The 13,382-nt window shown below is 34.4% G+C and overlaps 1 protein-coding gene across 2 annotated transcripts in view; it reads left to right on the plus strand.

The window, feature by feature from the left end:
- LOC110377805 (uncharacterized) overlaps window positions 1-13,382 on the plus strand; it is a 74,653-nt gene that overhangs the window by 7,589 nt on the left and 53,682 nt on the right. The window contains exon 2 of one of the 2 annotated variants that reach the window (XM_049852391.2): window positions 1,640-1,822. In XM_049852391.2, coding sequence (XP_049708348.2) covers window positions 1,653-1,822 — 170 coding nt within the window. In that variant the 5' untranslated portion in view covers window positions 1,640-1,652. Of the gene's footprint in view, window positions 1-1,639; window positions 1,823-8,619; window positions 9,322-13,382 lie in introns of those variants that run through there. The other variant, XM_021336825.3, reaches the window with a different exon arrangement.

Here is a 13,382-nt window from a genome sequence, read left to right on the forward strand (position 1 = left end):
TATGTAATAATGTTAACTTTTTTTAATAAGCGTGGGTATTATAAATAGAGAGAGTATTATAAACGTAATAGTAGACAAATATAATCAGAAAGGTCCGAACTGCTAAGTTTTCGAGAGTTAAACGTGTTATTCTGAGCAAACCATAAAATATAGACATATACTGTCATAGTATATTTTTTACATAATTTTAAGGAGAACATTTCCTTCATACATTGTTTCTGTGTAGCTTTAACCATTAATGCTGCACACGACGGAAGCATACAAAATGGAGTAACTTCTCCCGTTTTCCCACCATTTACCTTCACTGCTCTGCTCCTATTGATCGTAGCGTGATTAAAAGTAGCATATAATCTGCCCAGGAGTATGAAGCATCATTGTACCAAGTTTCGTTGAAATCCGTCAAGTAGTTTTTGTTTCCATAACGAACATACAGACAGACAGACGGACAAAAACTTTACTGATTGCATTTTTGGCATCTGTATCGATCACTTATCATCCCTGATAGTTATTTTGGAAATATATTCAATGTACAGAATTGACCTCTCTACAGATTTATTATAAGTATTTTGAAATGTCTTAATTACTAGACATGCAACCGAAGTTTTATGTTATATATATTATTATGCTCAATCTTTCTCTCTATGAGAGGAGGCCTGTGCCCTCCAGTGGGATCTTAAAAAAGGCTGACGTTTTATTGAAATGAGCTGAATTTGGAGCAAATGCATAACAAGAACTGAATAGTAAATCGAATGATTGACTAATGTTGTGACGTAATTTAATTGCTTTCATGTGACTTTTAAAGAAGCATGGTCCACCGCAAATCTTTTATCGATTGATAGTGTGGACTGCCAAATGATAGATCTTAAATGTCACAATAGAGTACTTAATGTGCGTAGCGTTTGTTTCAGGATAAACAATTAAACATGTTAAAGTATGACTCATTTAGTTTTGGTACTTCTTTTAGATAAGCGTTTTCAAAACTGTTTTGTTTTAATAAAAACGTTGAATATAGAAGTAAAAAAAAAACAGTATGATTTAATTTTGTTATTAATTTTGACTGTTTTTTTTCATAACACTATTTCTTTCAATTAGCCTAGTTTTTAATTACTAACTTTTGAACTGCTAGAAATATTAAAATTAAGCATATTTACGCCTGAAACACAGGTTGTTCCAAATGAAGTAAGTAATATTTATTTAAAGTTGTATTGTATTGCTAAAGGCTCTCTAATTAGCGGCAAAACTACATAACGAAGGAGCTCTTAGCCCCGTGTATTACGCAGACAACAGCCGCGGGCAGAAGCTAGTCTAATTACATCGCATCGCATCACCTGAAACTCTCAGCTCAGATTTGGTTAAGTATTTATTGACCGGAAAAATGCTAAACTATCTGGAAAATGACTGATCGTGGTAGACCCAGTAAAACATTTTTCCATGAGAAAATATGAATGAATTTAAAAAAAATCTGCAACAAAACATTTGTAGAAAGATTTTTTCAGCTTCATAAACTTTTGCGTACCAAAGAAAGCTGTAACTCCTTTGAATAATCCCGCAGGCCATTGCCATATCTGCTACAAACTCTTTTACAATTTACCTACATCTGATTCCCTCCATATTACTCATTCGTCCTTCTCCATTCCAGATTTAAAAACAGCATGGCGGACACGCAAAACCACACGCCGGGCGTGATCCGAAGTACCCGGGACTACATCCAGCCAGCCGAGTCCCCTGAGCCGACGTCCCCTGACGGCTCCGAGGATCGGCTGGCCTCACCGATCTCCACTCTTTCGGGGGACGATGACTCCTCTACTATATCTACGTCACGGTAAGTGCACTTGCATGGAAAATCGGCTGAAAGGTCGAGAGCCAGCGACCGCCAGACAAACTTTTTGTCACACAGAACAATGCGCGGATCTCTGATCTGAAACTTTTTAGGTATAAGCGGATGACAAAGTTGGATTAAAGATGTACATGGTAGATATGGGTCATAAGCGCTCACATATAGGTAAGTAACAAACTATTTCAAGTGCATTTTACAGAATAGAATAGAATAGAATATAATAGAATAGATTTATTTATTTGCATAAAATGTAGGTAATTTTACAATTAGGTTAGAAATACTTAGTAGGCAAATAAAACTTTTCAAATGATTTCTCTGAAAGATTTCTAAGTAAGTGAAACATTAACCAAGGATTCATTAACGCTTAATTAGTAGGATCTGTAAATAGACAGCACTTCACGTTTTGTACGTTGCCTTTCTACTGCAAAAATACTGAATAAATATTTAAACATTTACCCACAAGAGTATCTTTAAGAAAATCTAATATATAATTTGAGCACTACTTATTCAAGTCCTCATACTTTCTGTTATTGAATCGATAAATGAAGTCCCTACATTTAAAAAACAGGATATTTCACCACGCATGTACAATAATATTATGTTAACATAAACTTTATTTATAGCTATAGAATAAGTTTCTATTCGATTTTTATCAATAAAACGGACACCCAAATAAAATATGTACACAATAATTATAAATGCAATGACTGCCTTTAATTGCCTGTTGATTTTGTGAATTTATAATGGACAGCGGAATATCGGAAAATGCAGCAGATTAATCATATTTATTCACCGTATGTGGCATATTGGGAGAGTCTAATGAAGTTGCGAATTCGCAGCTCAAAGGAAAATTCTGTGTTTGCTTGTTTATTTTGTACTCTATTTAAAATCAACAGAGGTGCACTATCCGTATCCGTGACATTGGATTTTTATAACCGATCCGTTGTTTTGTGATTAGAGATTGAACTAGATATGATATAGATGGAACTAGTGTCATGTGATATTCATCACACCCTTAACAGAGTGGTCGTCACTTCAAGGGTAGTGGCACGTTTGACAATCCGTCGACATTTCTCTCTTACTGAATTATCTTTTACCAGCTGGTCTGTCTGCCGGCTTTTACGGCAGAACTACTGAACCCTGGACCTGTTTTAGCTTAGAGCCTCAGAACGGACATTATACCTACTACTTTTTAACCCGGGTTCAAAAATTAGTTCTTAGTTGGAACCGCGAGGATCGGGTAGTATAGATGAATTTTAAAACTAAAACGAAATAGGAAGGATTTGCAAGCAATATTTTTACAAATAAATATTGAATTTAGTTACACAGAGTTTTTTTGTTAAGTTCTGTTTTGTTTTGTGTCTGCTAGATACACATGTTAATTGTTACGCCGCAGGCAACTATTGAAACGGCACGAGTCAAAATTTTTCCTCTAAAAATTAGTTTGATAATATTTTTATATAAAAAAATATTTTAATTAACGTGCGGTTTTTATAAAAAGTCAATTAATTTTGATGCCCTGGTTTACAGTTGTATTAGTTTTGGTAGTCATTTTATATAAAAGTGTATCCAAATTGAAAATTTAATGTTTAGGAAATTATCATATATTTGTAAATAATCGGGACTTAAACGCGATACTATACTAGAGGTACGATACCTTTTTCTTTTCCCAACGTTTTAGCTGAATCGCACCGATCGACTGATGGACTGATAAACCCATGACATCCATCCAAATAATCATATCTTAGAACAAAGAATTCAGTCTGAAATACAAGGTACCTATTAGTCTGAAAGTCTTCGATACCCGACATTTACTATCAAAACAAATACATAGTGGTTCGAACAGAGACGTCTTTTGTTTTTCCTAGCAGTGTTCCAAAGTCGGCTAATGCACGGAATAAGGAAAGATTAGCGGAGATGCCATCGTGCAGGTAGGTCATGCTCCTTCTTCTAGGTCAAACAAGTAGGTGGGGTATGACCAAAACGATTACTTGCGAGTGAACTAACGAGGCTTTAGGGTTGTTTTAGCCATGTGTCAATGATTTTTCTCGTTACAAAAAGTTGTCGGCTTCTAAGAAGGCGTATAAGGGCGCAGACACTAATGTTCCTCCGTTCACCAGCATTTTGGCGCGCTACGTTCTTATGAGATTTTCCGTTATGGTATCTCTGCTAGTCATCTATTTTGTTCTCCATGAGCTAGTGTCATATGTAGTACCTGCATGTTTGTTAATTAATCACGCCTTGTCGGCTAAACGCATTTGAATGACTAGCACGCAGCTAGACGATGAACCCAATTAAAGCACAGCGTTTGAATTAGTCTTGTGAATACGGGTTCCTAGCAAGATGATAGGAATATCTATGAGATGTTATCGTGAGATTATGAGTTTGAACATTATCCGTCCTACACAAAAACTTTTAAACGTCAGTTTAAGTCTTGTCTAAAAAAATGTCAGATTATGACGTTGACATATGGTTCATTTTGCAGCCACAATTTTTTTAGACAAGTGTAAAACAGACGTTTAAGTTTTTGTAGTAAGGCCATTTGTATTAAACTTTGTAAAAAAACAAATGCATTCTCGCCAATAATATTGCAACAATATCGTGGAATTAGTACAAGGATATATTCAGTTTATGCTTGCAGAAAATTACAAGTGTCTCATGCTGACTTGAATTTAGTTACTGAAGAAACATGCTGCATTTAAAATATATCTTACTTTGTTCAATGTGAAAATTTTCCATTCAACAACAACGAAAAATAACAAAAAAAAGTTCAGAAAGTACCAACACCCAGCGAAAATTTTTGAATAAGCTGTCTCCAAAAAGTTACATTACAACTAAAATGTTGCGCTCAAAACGCGGTAGACGGTAAATAATAAAGTCACTTGTAAATATTAAGTACCTAGGTACTATCTGCACCCAAACAGTCTCCTTTGTTATCGCAATTATTTGATAGAACATTTGAAACAGTTGTTTATGAAAACAGACAATAGAATGAAGCTTACTCCGCTAGTTTCCGACTAAACCTATTGTTCTAGGCATAAGTATTTGCTACTATCAACAAACGTACCTATAACGAAGATCAGGGATGGTGAACATTTGATTCTAAGCACCAAATTCAATAAAAATATTTTGGTAAAGCGCGCTTGCATTCACGTAAATAAGTCACGTAAATTCGGGTAAACAAATTGTTACGTGGATAAACTGTTTTGTGAAAGCATGTTTGATATAATGTTATTAATTGATATTATTGATATTTGTAGGTAATCATTTTAAGTTTGTGCTGTGCCCTACCGGCCCCATGTTGTGCCATTTTTATGAATAACATCAGGATCAAACACTTTCAAAGTTTTCAAACTTAGTAAAAAAATATTTAATAGTGCCTTTGTTTTATAAAAAAGATAGAGGAAATCTCAAATTATTAACCTGCAGACTCTAACTTATATCATAACCCTGTATACAAATGAACACTTTTCGAAAAGACGACCTACCAAATGGATTTCTGACACTTACGCGAATATTGGACATTTAAAAAAAACTACTTTTAATCTTAAATCTAAAAATGAAATACTATATCCAAAATGTATATAACAATAAAACATATATAAAAGAACATCGATCAGGCATCGAAGTATCCCTCCCCATCACTGTCCTCCGGAAACGTGCCTTTCTATAAAGATTAGTAGTTTAAGTTTTTACATATAGTGTGTACATTGTATAAGATAAAAATCTTAAATTAATATTATTTAATCCCGACGTTTCGGATCTTTTACAGAATCCATAATCCAATAAATATAAAGTAGTTTTATTTAAATACACGACCTACCAAATCTACATGTGCCAATAGTGTAAGACCCCTGGCGTAGCACGTTAAGTATCAGCGTTGCCTAAACAGGCTTTATAGTTCAAAATGGTGGTAAAAGTTAGCAGACAAATTGTAGCCGCGAACAATGCAATTGTATGCAACAAGTTAAGCTTATGTAGTGCAGTATTTAAGCATTTAAAGCAGCTTTGTGAAAAGTTAATGTTTTTGTATTTGTATTACAAAACACAAGGACAAGGTTGCGAGTACACTGGCATGTTACTGAAAAAAAATAACAAAAAATCTTGACTTGTACAGTTGAGTGATCCAATATGTACGAGCCATTTTAAGTTTTCAGCAATAACTTACAGCCTTACTTAAGTAATACTTAAGGGTTGTTTAAGAAATTTCTTACTTATAAAAGTTGCCTAAGCATGTCTTAAGTAACATTGAATCACTACTTAAGGCTTTAAGTAGTAATTAGTTAAAATGCTGCTTAGACGATGATAAGAAATTTTTATAAGTAAGGCTATTAGAAATCAAAAATTATTTTTATAAATCAACCAAAAATAATTGTTTGTAAAATCAAGTTTTTTCCGTTAATTTCGTAAGCTGACGAGAATCTTGTATCTACAATTTTCCGGATTATCATTGTTTGTTACCTTCTTATCGGCTCTTAAAAAGTTTTTATTTGCGAAAAGGATTAATATTTATCCCGCTAATGATGAAGTAGATAAATCCTATTAAAGTATGAATAGACAAAAATAGAACTTGAATTAAAGTAAATAGAGTCGAAAATATAGTTGTAAATATACACTCTTTTGCAAAAAAAACGGGCACCTATGCGAAATCTTAGTTTTAAGGACTTTAGGTGTATTTCAAAGGGTTTTAATTATTGTAGTATGTTTCTAGCATCAAAAGAGTTAGCCTTAAGCATGCGTGAGAGTGTATTCTAAATTTGAATTTTGTACAATTGCTAAGAAATTGGTTAAACCTTGTTTTGGACTAATTGCTAGCAGAAAGTTCGTCAGTGTTTTGAAAAGTTTTTGAAGTGATTTTCAGGAAAATGATAATGCAGTTTTAATTAATGATTAATGTACTTTTTTTTTAGATCAAAACATTTTTCAAAAACTGTGCGTATTTGATAAAATGTTCAGCTGCTCTAAATGGGCTATACTGATGATTGATGGCAATGTTAAGAGTTTTGGTATTTTAGTGTAAAGCGTTCTATTGTTTAGATATTGTACCCACGTGTTTTAAAATATCGCTTTTTCATAAATAAACACTGTTTAGAAGAGTATCAGTACCTTTGGCTGCGACAAAACCATTTTAAAGTTAGCAGTGCCGATCACAACTCGCCTCCTATCGGACTTTGACATTTAAAAAATACCAAATTTTGTGATAAATGTTAAAATTAACCACATGAAAAATGATGAAGAGGGTTAAAGCTATCTAAAAAGTCAAATTATTGTCGCGTTGAAGCTCTCGATAACTCCATAGGTGTTAGGTTTCTAAACGACGATTTAGCTGAAAGGGAGTAAAGAATTCAAAATTATTGGCCAAACGTATGGTTCTTAAGAAATGAGCAGATAGCCAATTATTGTTATGATTTAAGCAGGAAAATGCTGTAGATGCCAGAAAATCTCATTTTAGGCAAGTTTATTTAATAAAATGTCTGTGGGATGAAAACACGCTATTTGAACGCTCAGACTCATAGATTTTCAGAGGTCTACGGAGTTTCCCAAGAGACGAAGTTGTTAAAAAATCAGTGATTACGAGACCTTAAGACCTCGTGCTCACAGTCTATGCGCTATTTTCTGTATTTTGTAGAATTTCAAGACTTTTGAATATGCCAAAGTCTTATAGGAGACGAGTTGTGATCGGCTCTGCTTACTTTAAATTGGTTTGTCGCAGCTCAAAGTACTGATACTCTTCTAAGTAGTGTTTAATTATGAAAAAGCGATATTTTAAAACACGTGGGTACAATATCTAAACAATAGAACGCTTTACACTAAAATACCGAACTCTTAATATTGCCATCAACCATCAGTATAGCCCATTTAGAGCAGCTGAAAATTTTATCAAATACGCATAGTTTTTCAAAAATGTTTTGATCTAACAAAAAAGTACATTAATCATTCATTAAAACTGCATTATCATTTTTCTGAAAATCAATTCAAAAACTTTTCAAAACACCGACGAACTTTCTGCCAGCAATTAGTTCAAAACAAGGTTTAACCAATTTCTTAGCAATTGTGCAAAATTCAAATTTAGAATACACTCTCACGCATGCTTAAGGCTAACTCTTTTGATGCTAGAAACATACTACAATCTTTAAAACCCTTTGAAATACACGTAAAGTCCTTAAAACTAAGATTTCGCATAGGTGCCCGCTTTTTTTGCAAAAGAGTTTATTATAGTTGAAAATGTCTCGATTGTCTTGTCTGTCTATATGTAGACATACACTTAGGTACTCTGATTATCGCTGCAATTATTGCAAAGTCGTTAATAATTCATATTATTATCCTTATCTAATTATCACGTTACAAATAGACCACCCGAGTATCATTTCACTAGCCACTGATAGCAGTAAAAAAATTGCCAACATGTACCTGAATTTTATTGTTAATATTGTTTAAGTGTAGCAATTAGTGACATTCTCAGTTGTCATAAACGCAGCCGTGTCTGTAGGCCAATGTTCAGCTGTAAACGTTCACAGGCTGATATCAGCACCACATACCTACCTAAAACACTGCAACAGCACATTTATAAGTAAACAAGGCGTGTTTTCGTTTCACTTACTTTGTTATAATCTCTACCATGTCACTCTACCTTAGATCGACTAAAGGTAAGTGAGTGTGTCTGTACGTAACTTCGTATTCCCCAATGACGCGCGCCCGCAAGGTCATCCTAATTCCTAATTCGGGCGCATAATGCAACCAATTGCAAGTCCCGTCTCAATCTTCACAATATTTTTATAGTGCACCTCTTCACGTTACGTGAATAGGTACTGCAAAATGTGACTAGTGTAATAATATACTTGTAGATAAACCATACTTAACATGATTACCACAATGAGCGTAAAACTGTGACGGAAACTATTATCGTATTTGCGAAAACTGCGTAATAATGTAAACAAAACGTGAAAAAAGAAACTCGTTAACGCTTTGTAAATTGGACGTCGACTTCGTAATCGGATCTAAGGGATAGTGGCAGTTGCATAGTGATAAATTAGTTCAGTGTGAACGCTTCTCAAGACCGCCCTTTATCAGTAGTCGGGTAACGACGTACATCGCCGAGTGCCGTGAAGCGGCCAGATAAAGGATTTGCAGTTTGTTTATGCGTTGCATCGGCGGCGGGAGACGCGAGGCGGGGCGTCAGTGCGCGCGCGTTGCCTCGCCCGATGCACGCGTGTCCTCGGCTGTGCGCAGTAGTTAGTCGTCCATGTCGATGAGTAGACCATGGCTGAATGGTCTCTACCCGACCTCGACTGTCCGATAAACCGATTTGATTCTTATCACTACGCGACCTACCCCTCGTATCGTCAGCGCGAACCCGTGCCGCGAGTGTCTTACTGCCCGCCGCAAGCGCAACCTAGCCAGCCTGCAGCTTCGTCAGCCACCATGGCCATGCATTTTGCTCCTCAAATGCACTATGCCAGCGCACCAGCTCCGGTCCCCAGGGGGTAAGGCACAGTGAATGAAGTTTTTTCCTTGGGCCTAGTGTCAGTGAAAACGATCAAAACGTGCTCTCCGGAAAAGTTTAGACAAGTTTTCACAAACTTTTTCCCGATAGTGCAGTGAATCTTGCGGTACTTAATTAAATTAATAGCTAAAGCAGATAAGTTTATTTATAGTTAATTGAATGATCGTCATCAGTGTGTTTATTTATCTACATGTTCACATTCCGTGATAGTATAATTAAAAAATATATGTGTTTAGGACTTGAGATCGTTTGTCTGTGATAGCTTATCCGCTATGGAATTTTCACAAGTTTCGTGAAAAGTTTGATCATTCCGTACAAGGAGGTCAAGTGTTGTTGAGAAAACTACTGAAAAGTTTAACAGTAATGTGGGTTTTGTTTGTGTAGTTTTTAGAATTCAAATAATAATAGCTACTGTTGTGTCACGAAATGATTGTGACTTATATTATTAGGCACGTTCATACAATGTAGAATCGTTCAGTTAATTCTGCCAAAACTTCTATTGATGCTGTATTAGCAGGTAGAGGCATTTCTTCGCGATTGTTCTTGATATAAACATAAACACGTTGTTGACCTAGTAGAATGATAACACAATTGATAATCATACAAGTATGAAAATGATTCCTAATTGATTGAGCCCTGAACTATTGAGATCGAGTAAGCAGGATATCGAATATTTAAATGGAAGTTAATTAGTCATTTATCTGTTTTTTGAATGCCCAAAGGAGAGAATTTCATGAGCTTTCCAATTAACTTTTTATTTATTTTTTGTAATTAACTTGATTTACTTAATAAGTTAGTACAGTAGCGGTACCAGCATTATTAATATTTTGTCCAGAATGTACACCCCTTATACGCAAAACCAGAATGTTAGGAAGGAAAATAAATACGATTAGGCTCGATTTTTCTCAAGACGCGAAAAATCTTAAACAATACATAACTTTTACTTAGTTACTTATTTATATTGTTTAACGAAGTACTTATCAAAATGCAGGCATTCAGCAGGAGCAAAAGAATTGGTCTGAACCGTCATATGATCCTAATAAAAACAATGTTAGCCTAGTACTCATTAGATACTTGATAAAGTTATCTGGAAGCCTCGTTGCTTTTCCTTATGGTGCGCAAAAAAAATAACGGCCGTCTCTAAACAACAATTTGAGTTTACCTTTTTTTAAATCATCAAATAACCCCTCCCGCTGTGGGTTAGCAGCGGTGAGCAAGTGTCAGACTCTTACTGACTAAAAGCCGTCGTGTTCCGTCGTAGGCCTTTTATGTACCAGGGCCGCGGTAACTCTTTCGAACAATCCCGCAGCAATTTTGATTATACCTGCATTATCGTTTAAGTGCCATATAGAGAGCTCCTTTGTTGTGAGAAATCATCAAATAACCACCGACTGTTGGCAGCATGAGGAAGTGTCAGACTCTTACTGACTAAAACCCATCATTTTCCTTCTTAAGCTCTTTATGTACCAGGGCCGCGGTAGCTTTCGAACAATCCCGCAGCCCCGGTAGGCCTAGGCCCTTGTGGGTCCTACTAGGGTGCCCCGCTGGAGTAGTCTTAGCTTGAGGAATGTGATTGCAATATGACTCTGTTATGACACCTGGGATACCTATCACATTCCCAATTAATTTGTTTCCTCCATGTCACCCGCATTTCGCGGGAACTTCTTCCTGTTGCCCGGGTAACTGGATTGAGGAGGTCAGATAGGCAGTCACTTCTTGTAAAGCACTGGCACTCAGCTAAATTCGGTTAGACTGGAAGCCGACCCCAAAATAGTAAGGAAAAGGCTCGGAGGAGGATGATGATGAGCAAAGCAGTAGGACTTTATCACATTTCTTCATGTCGGTACAAGAACTAAAATATATCAGCAGTATGAGATGTCCGATGCAAAAATTGCATTAGGACAACTGATCTGGATGAGATTGAACAGGATGAGTTGACCAAAACCTCCTCAAAAGTATATGAGTTCCGCTCTACAAATAACAGAGTTACAATATCTTTTTTAATCACTTGATCATTTCATTGTTTTTAAAAATTTTATTTTTACAACATAATACCGGGCTTGTGAGGTTAATGAAATGTATTTTTTTCTCAAATTATTGGCAACTCATTGCAAATTCGTGTTGAATTTTGGTAATTATAAATAAACTGCCATTAAACAGTTTGTAACGTACTTAACTATAAGTAATTAAGCTATTTTTTTACTATTATAATATATTTATAGCATAACCACGGTATACCACCTTTAAAAAGTTTGGAAGAACTTATTAGGATTATTTTGGGTAGAGTTTCTTTGATGTGAGGGGTAGAGCATAAACTTTAAAGAAAAACTGGAGTCATGCATCGTTTTTTAAGTCAGAAAGCACTATTACAATATTGTCTACTACATTATTCTGCTTAATTACATAAAAATCTTCCTCTCTCTAATGAAATACACTATTCTTAATTAAAATACAAACAAAGAATGTTTTAAGCTGCAACATAATATTCATACAGCTCGCAAGTTTTGTCTCTGAGTCCTACTGTTACTGCTAACAGTATTCCTTTTGACAAGAATTTCTTTTACTAAGGAAGCAGGTAGTTTCTTTAAGAAAAAAATAAGACTATTAGGTTTATTTAATGAAAAGGACCAAGTTTTAATTAACTAATGGCGGCAAGTAAAGGAGCAAATTTCACATCCTTTTTAATAAAAGAAAGAGTTTCGTTTTAGTTTACAATGCTAGTTTTCTTGGTACTGTTCACTCCAAGTTCATGTTACGATGGCCCTTAGCCCTAAGCTTTTCTGTTGCTTACAGTATAGTCAGACTACTGCAAAAAAATCAATTACTTATATACTTTGTAGTCAAATACATCTTACAGCCATCTTTAGCTTCCTTCTTAGTATTTGATGCAATTAAAAAGTATTTCGTTTAAATGAAAAAATCTATGTTTTTTTTAAGATTTAAGTACAATTCCAAATCGTCAGAAAAGTACTCTAGAACAGTTAAAACCTACTTAAAAAAATCCTCGCCTCAAAAATCTATACCATAAATAAAAGCAACTGATAAAATCGAGAATCATTGAAAGACATTAAACTGCATCGGTAAGCGTAAATGTGAAACACATGAACTTGTTACTAAATGAACACATTACTAATTCTTTTTATGAATTAAAAATGCTTGTTGCTCCGTCATCACAAAACCTCATACGTTATCAAACATTTGAGTTCATTGACAATTTGTCACGCGAAAAACTAGTTTTGTTTATAAACATGAAATACGTAAATTATTTATTGATTGACTTTATCTACAGTAAAATAGCGTTTTTGTAAACCTTAAGTTTATTTATAAAAAAAACAATTACAGATTGATTTACAAGATTATAATAAAACAAATATATTATTAAAGGTGTATTTTCATACCTATATTAAAATACCTTACTCGATTTTCTTGTTCGGACTAACTCGACCCCCTACTTTGTTAAAATTTACCATTTGTGACTTTTATTTTCATTGAGGAAAAACTCTTTAGAGGCTTCTTAAAAAAGAGTAAAAAGTAAATAAGGTAAAAAGGTAAGGTTAAAACTATTTAAATAAAGTACATTTTGGGTACATTACCAAGTGACAGCGATGAGGAGCAATTTTTTGATGCACAGTATTAGTTTTAAGTTGTATGTATATAATACATAAGTTTATTTTAACTTTTTAAAATTTAAATAAAGTTATATTCTAGAGTATTAAGCTAACACAACACAAACTTTAGGGGTATAATGATAATTACAGATTATTTTGTTTTATTCTCTTAACTAACTTTCAACCTGAAAATAACTTTTCACTTCAAATAGTCGTACTTTTTTAAGTGAAAAGTTATTTTCAGAATTTACAACATGGATTTGACTTTTCTAAATTGTTTTTTTTTACTACCAAACATACTGAAAATTAATTATAAAAAAGCATCAGGTCTTCCTACAGTTTAAGTTACGTATAGTATGATCAAATAGAAACATGTATAAAGGTCTTATCCTAATATCCAATAATGTTCTTTATAGAAGCCGTGTTTCAAAGA

Source organism: Helicoverpa armigera, chromosome 1 (genome assembly GCF_030705265.1).
Source record: "Helicoverpa armigera isolate CAAS_96S chromosome 1, ASM3070526v1, whole genome shotgun sequence".
Taxonomy (NCBI): Eukaryota; Metazoa; Arthropoda; class Insecta; order Lepidoptera; family Noctuidae; genus Helicoverpa; species Helicoverpa armigera.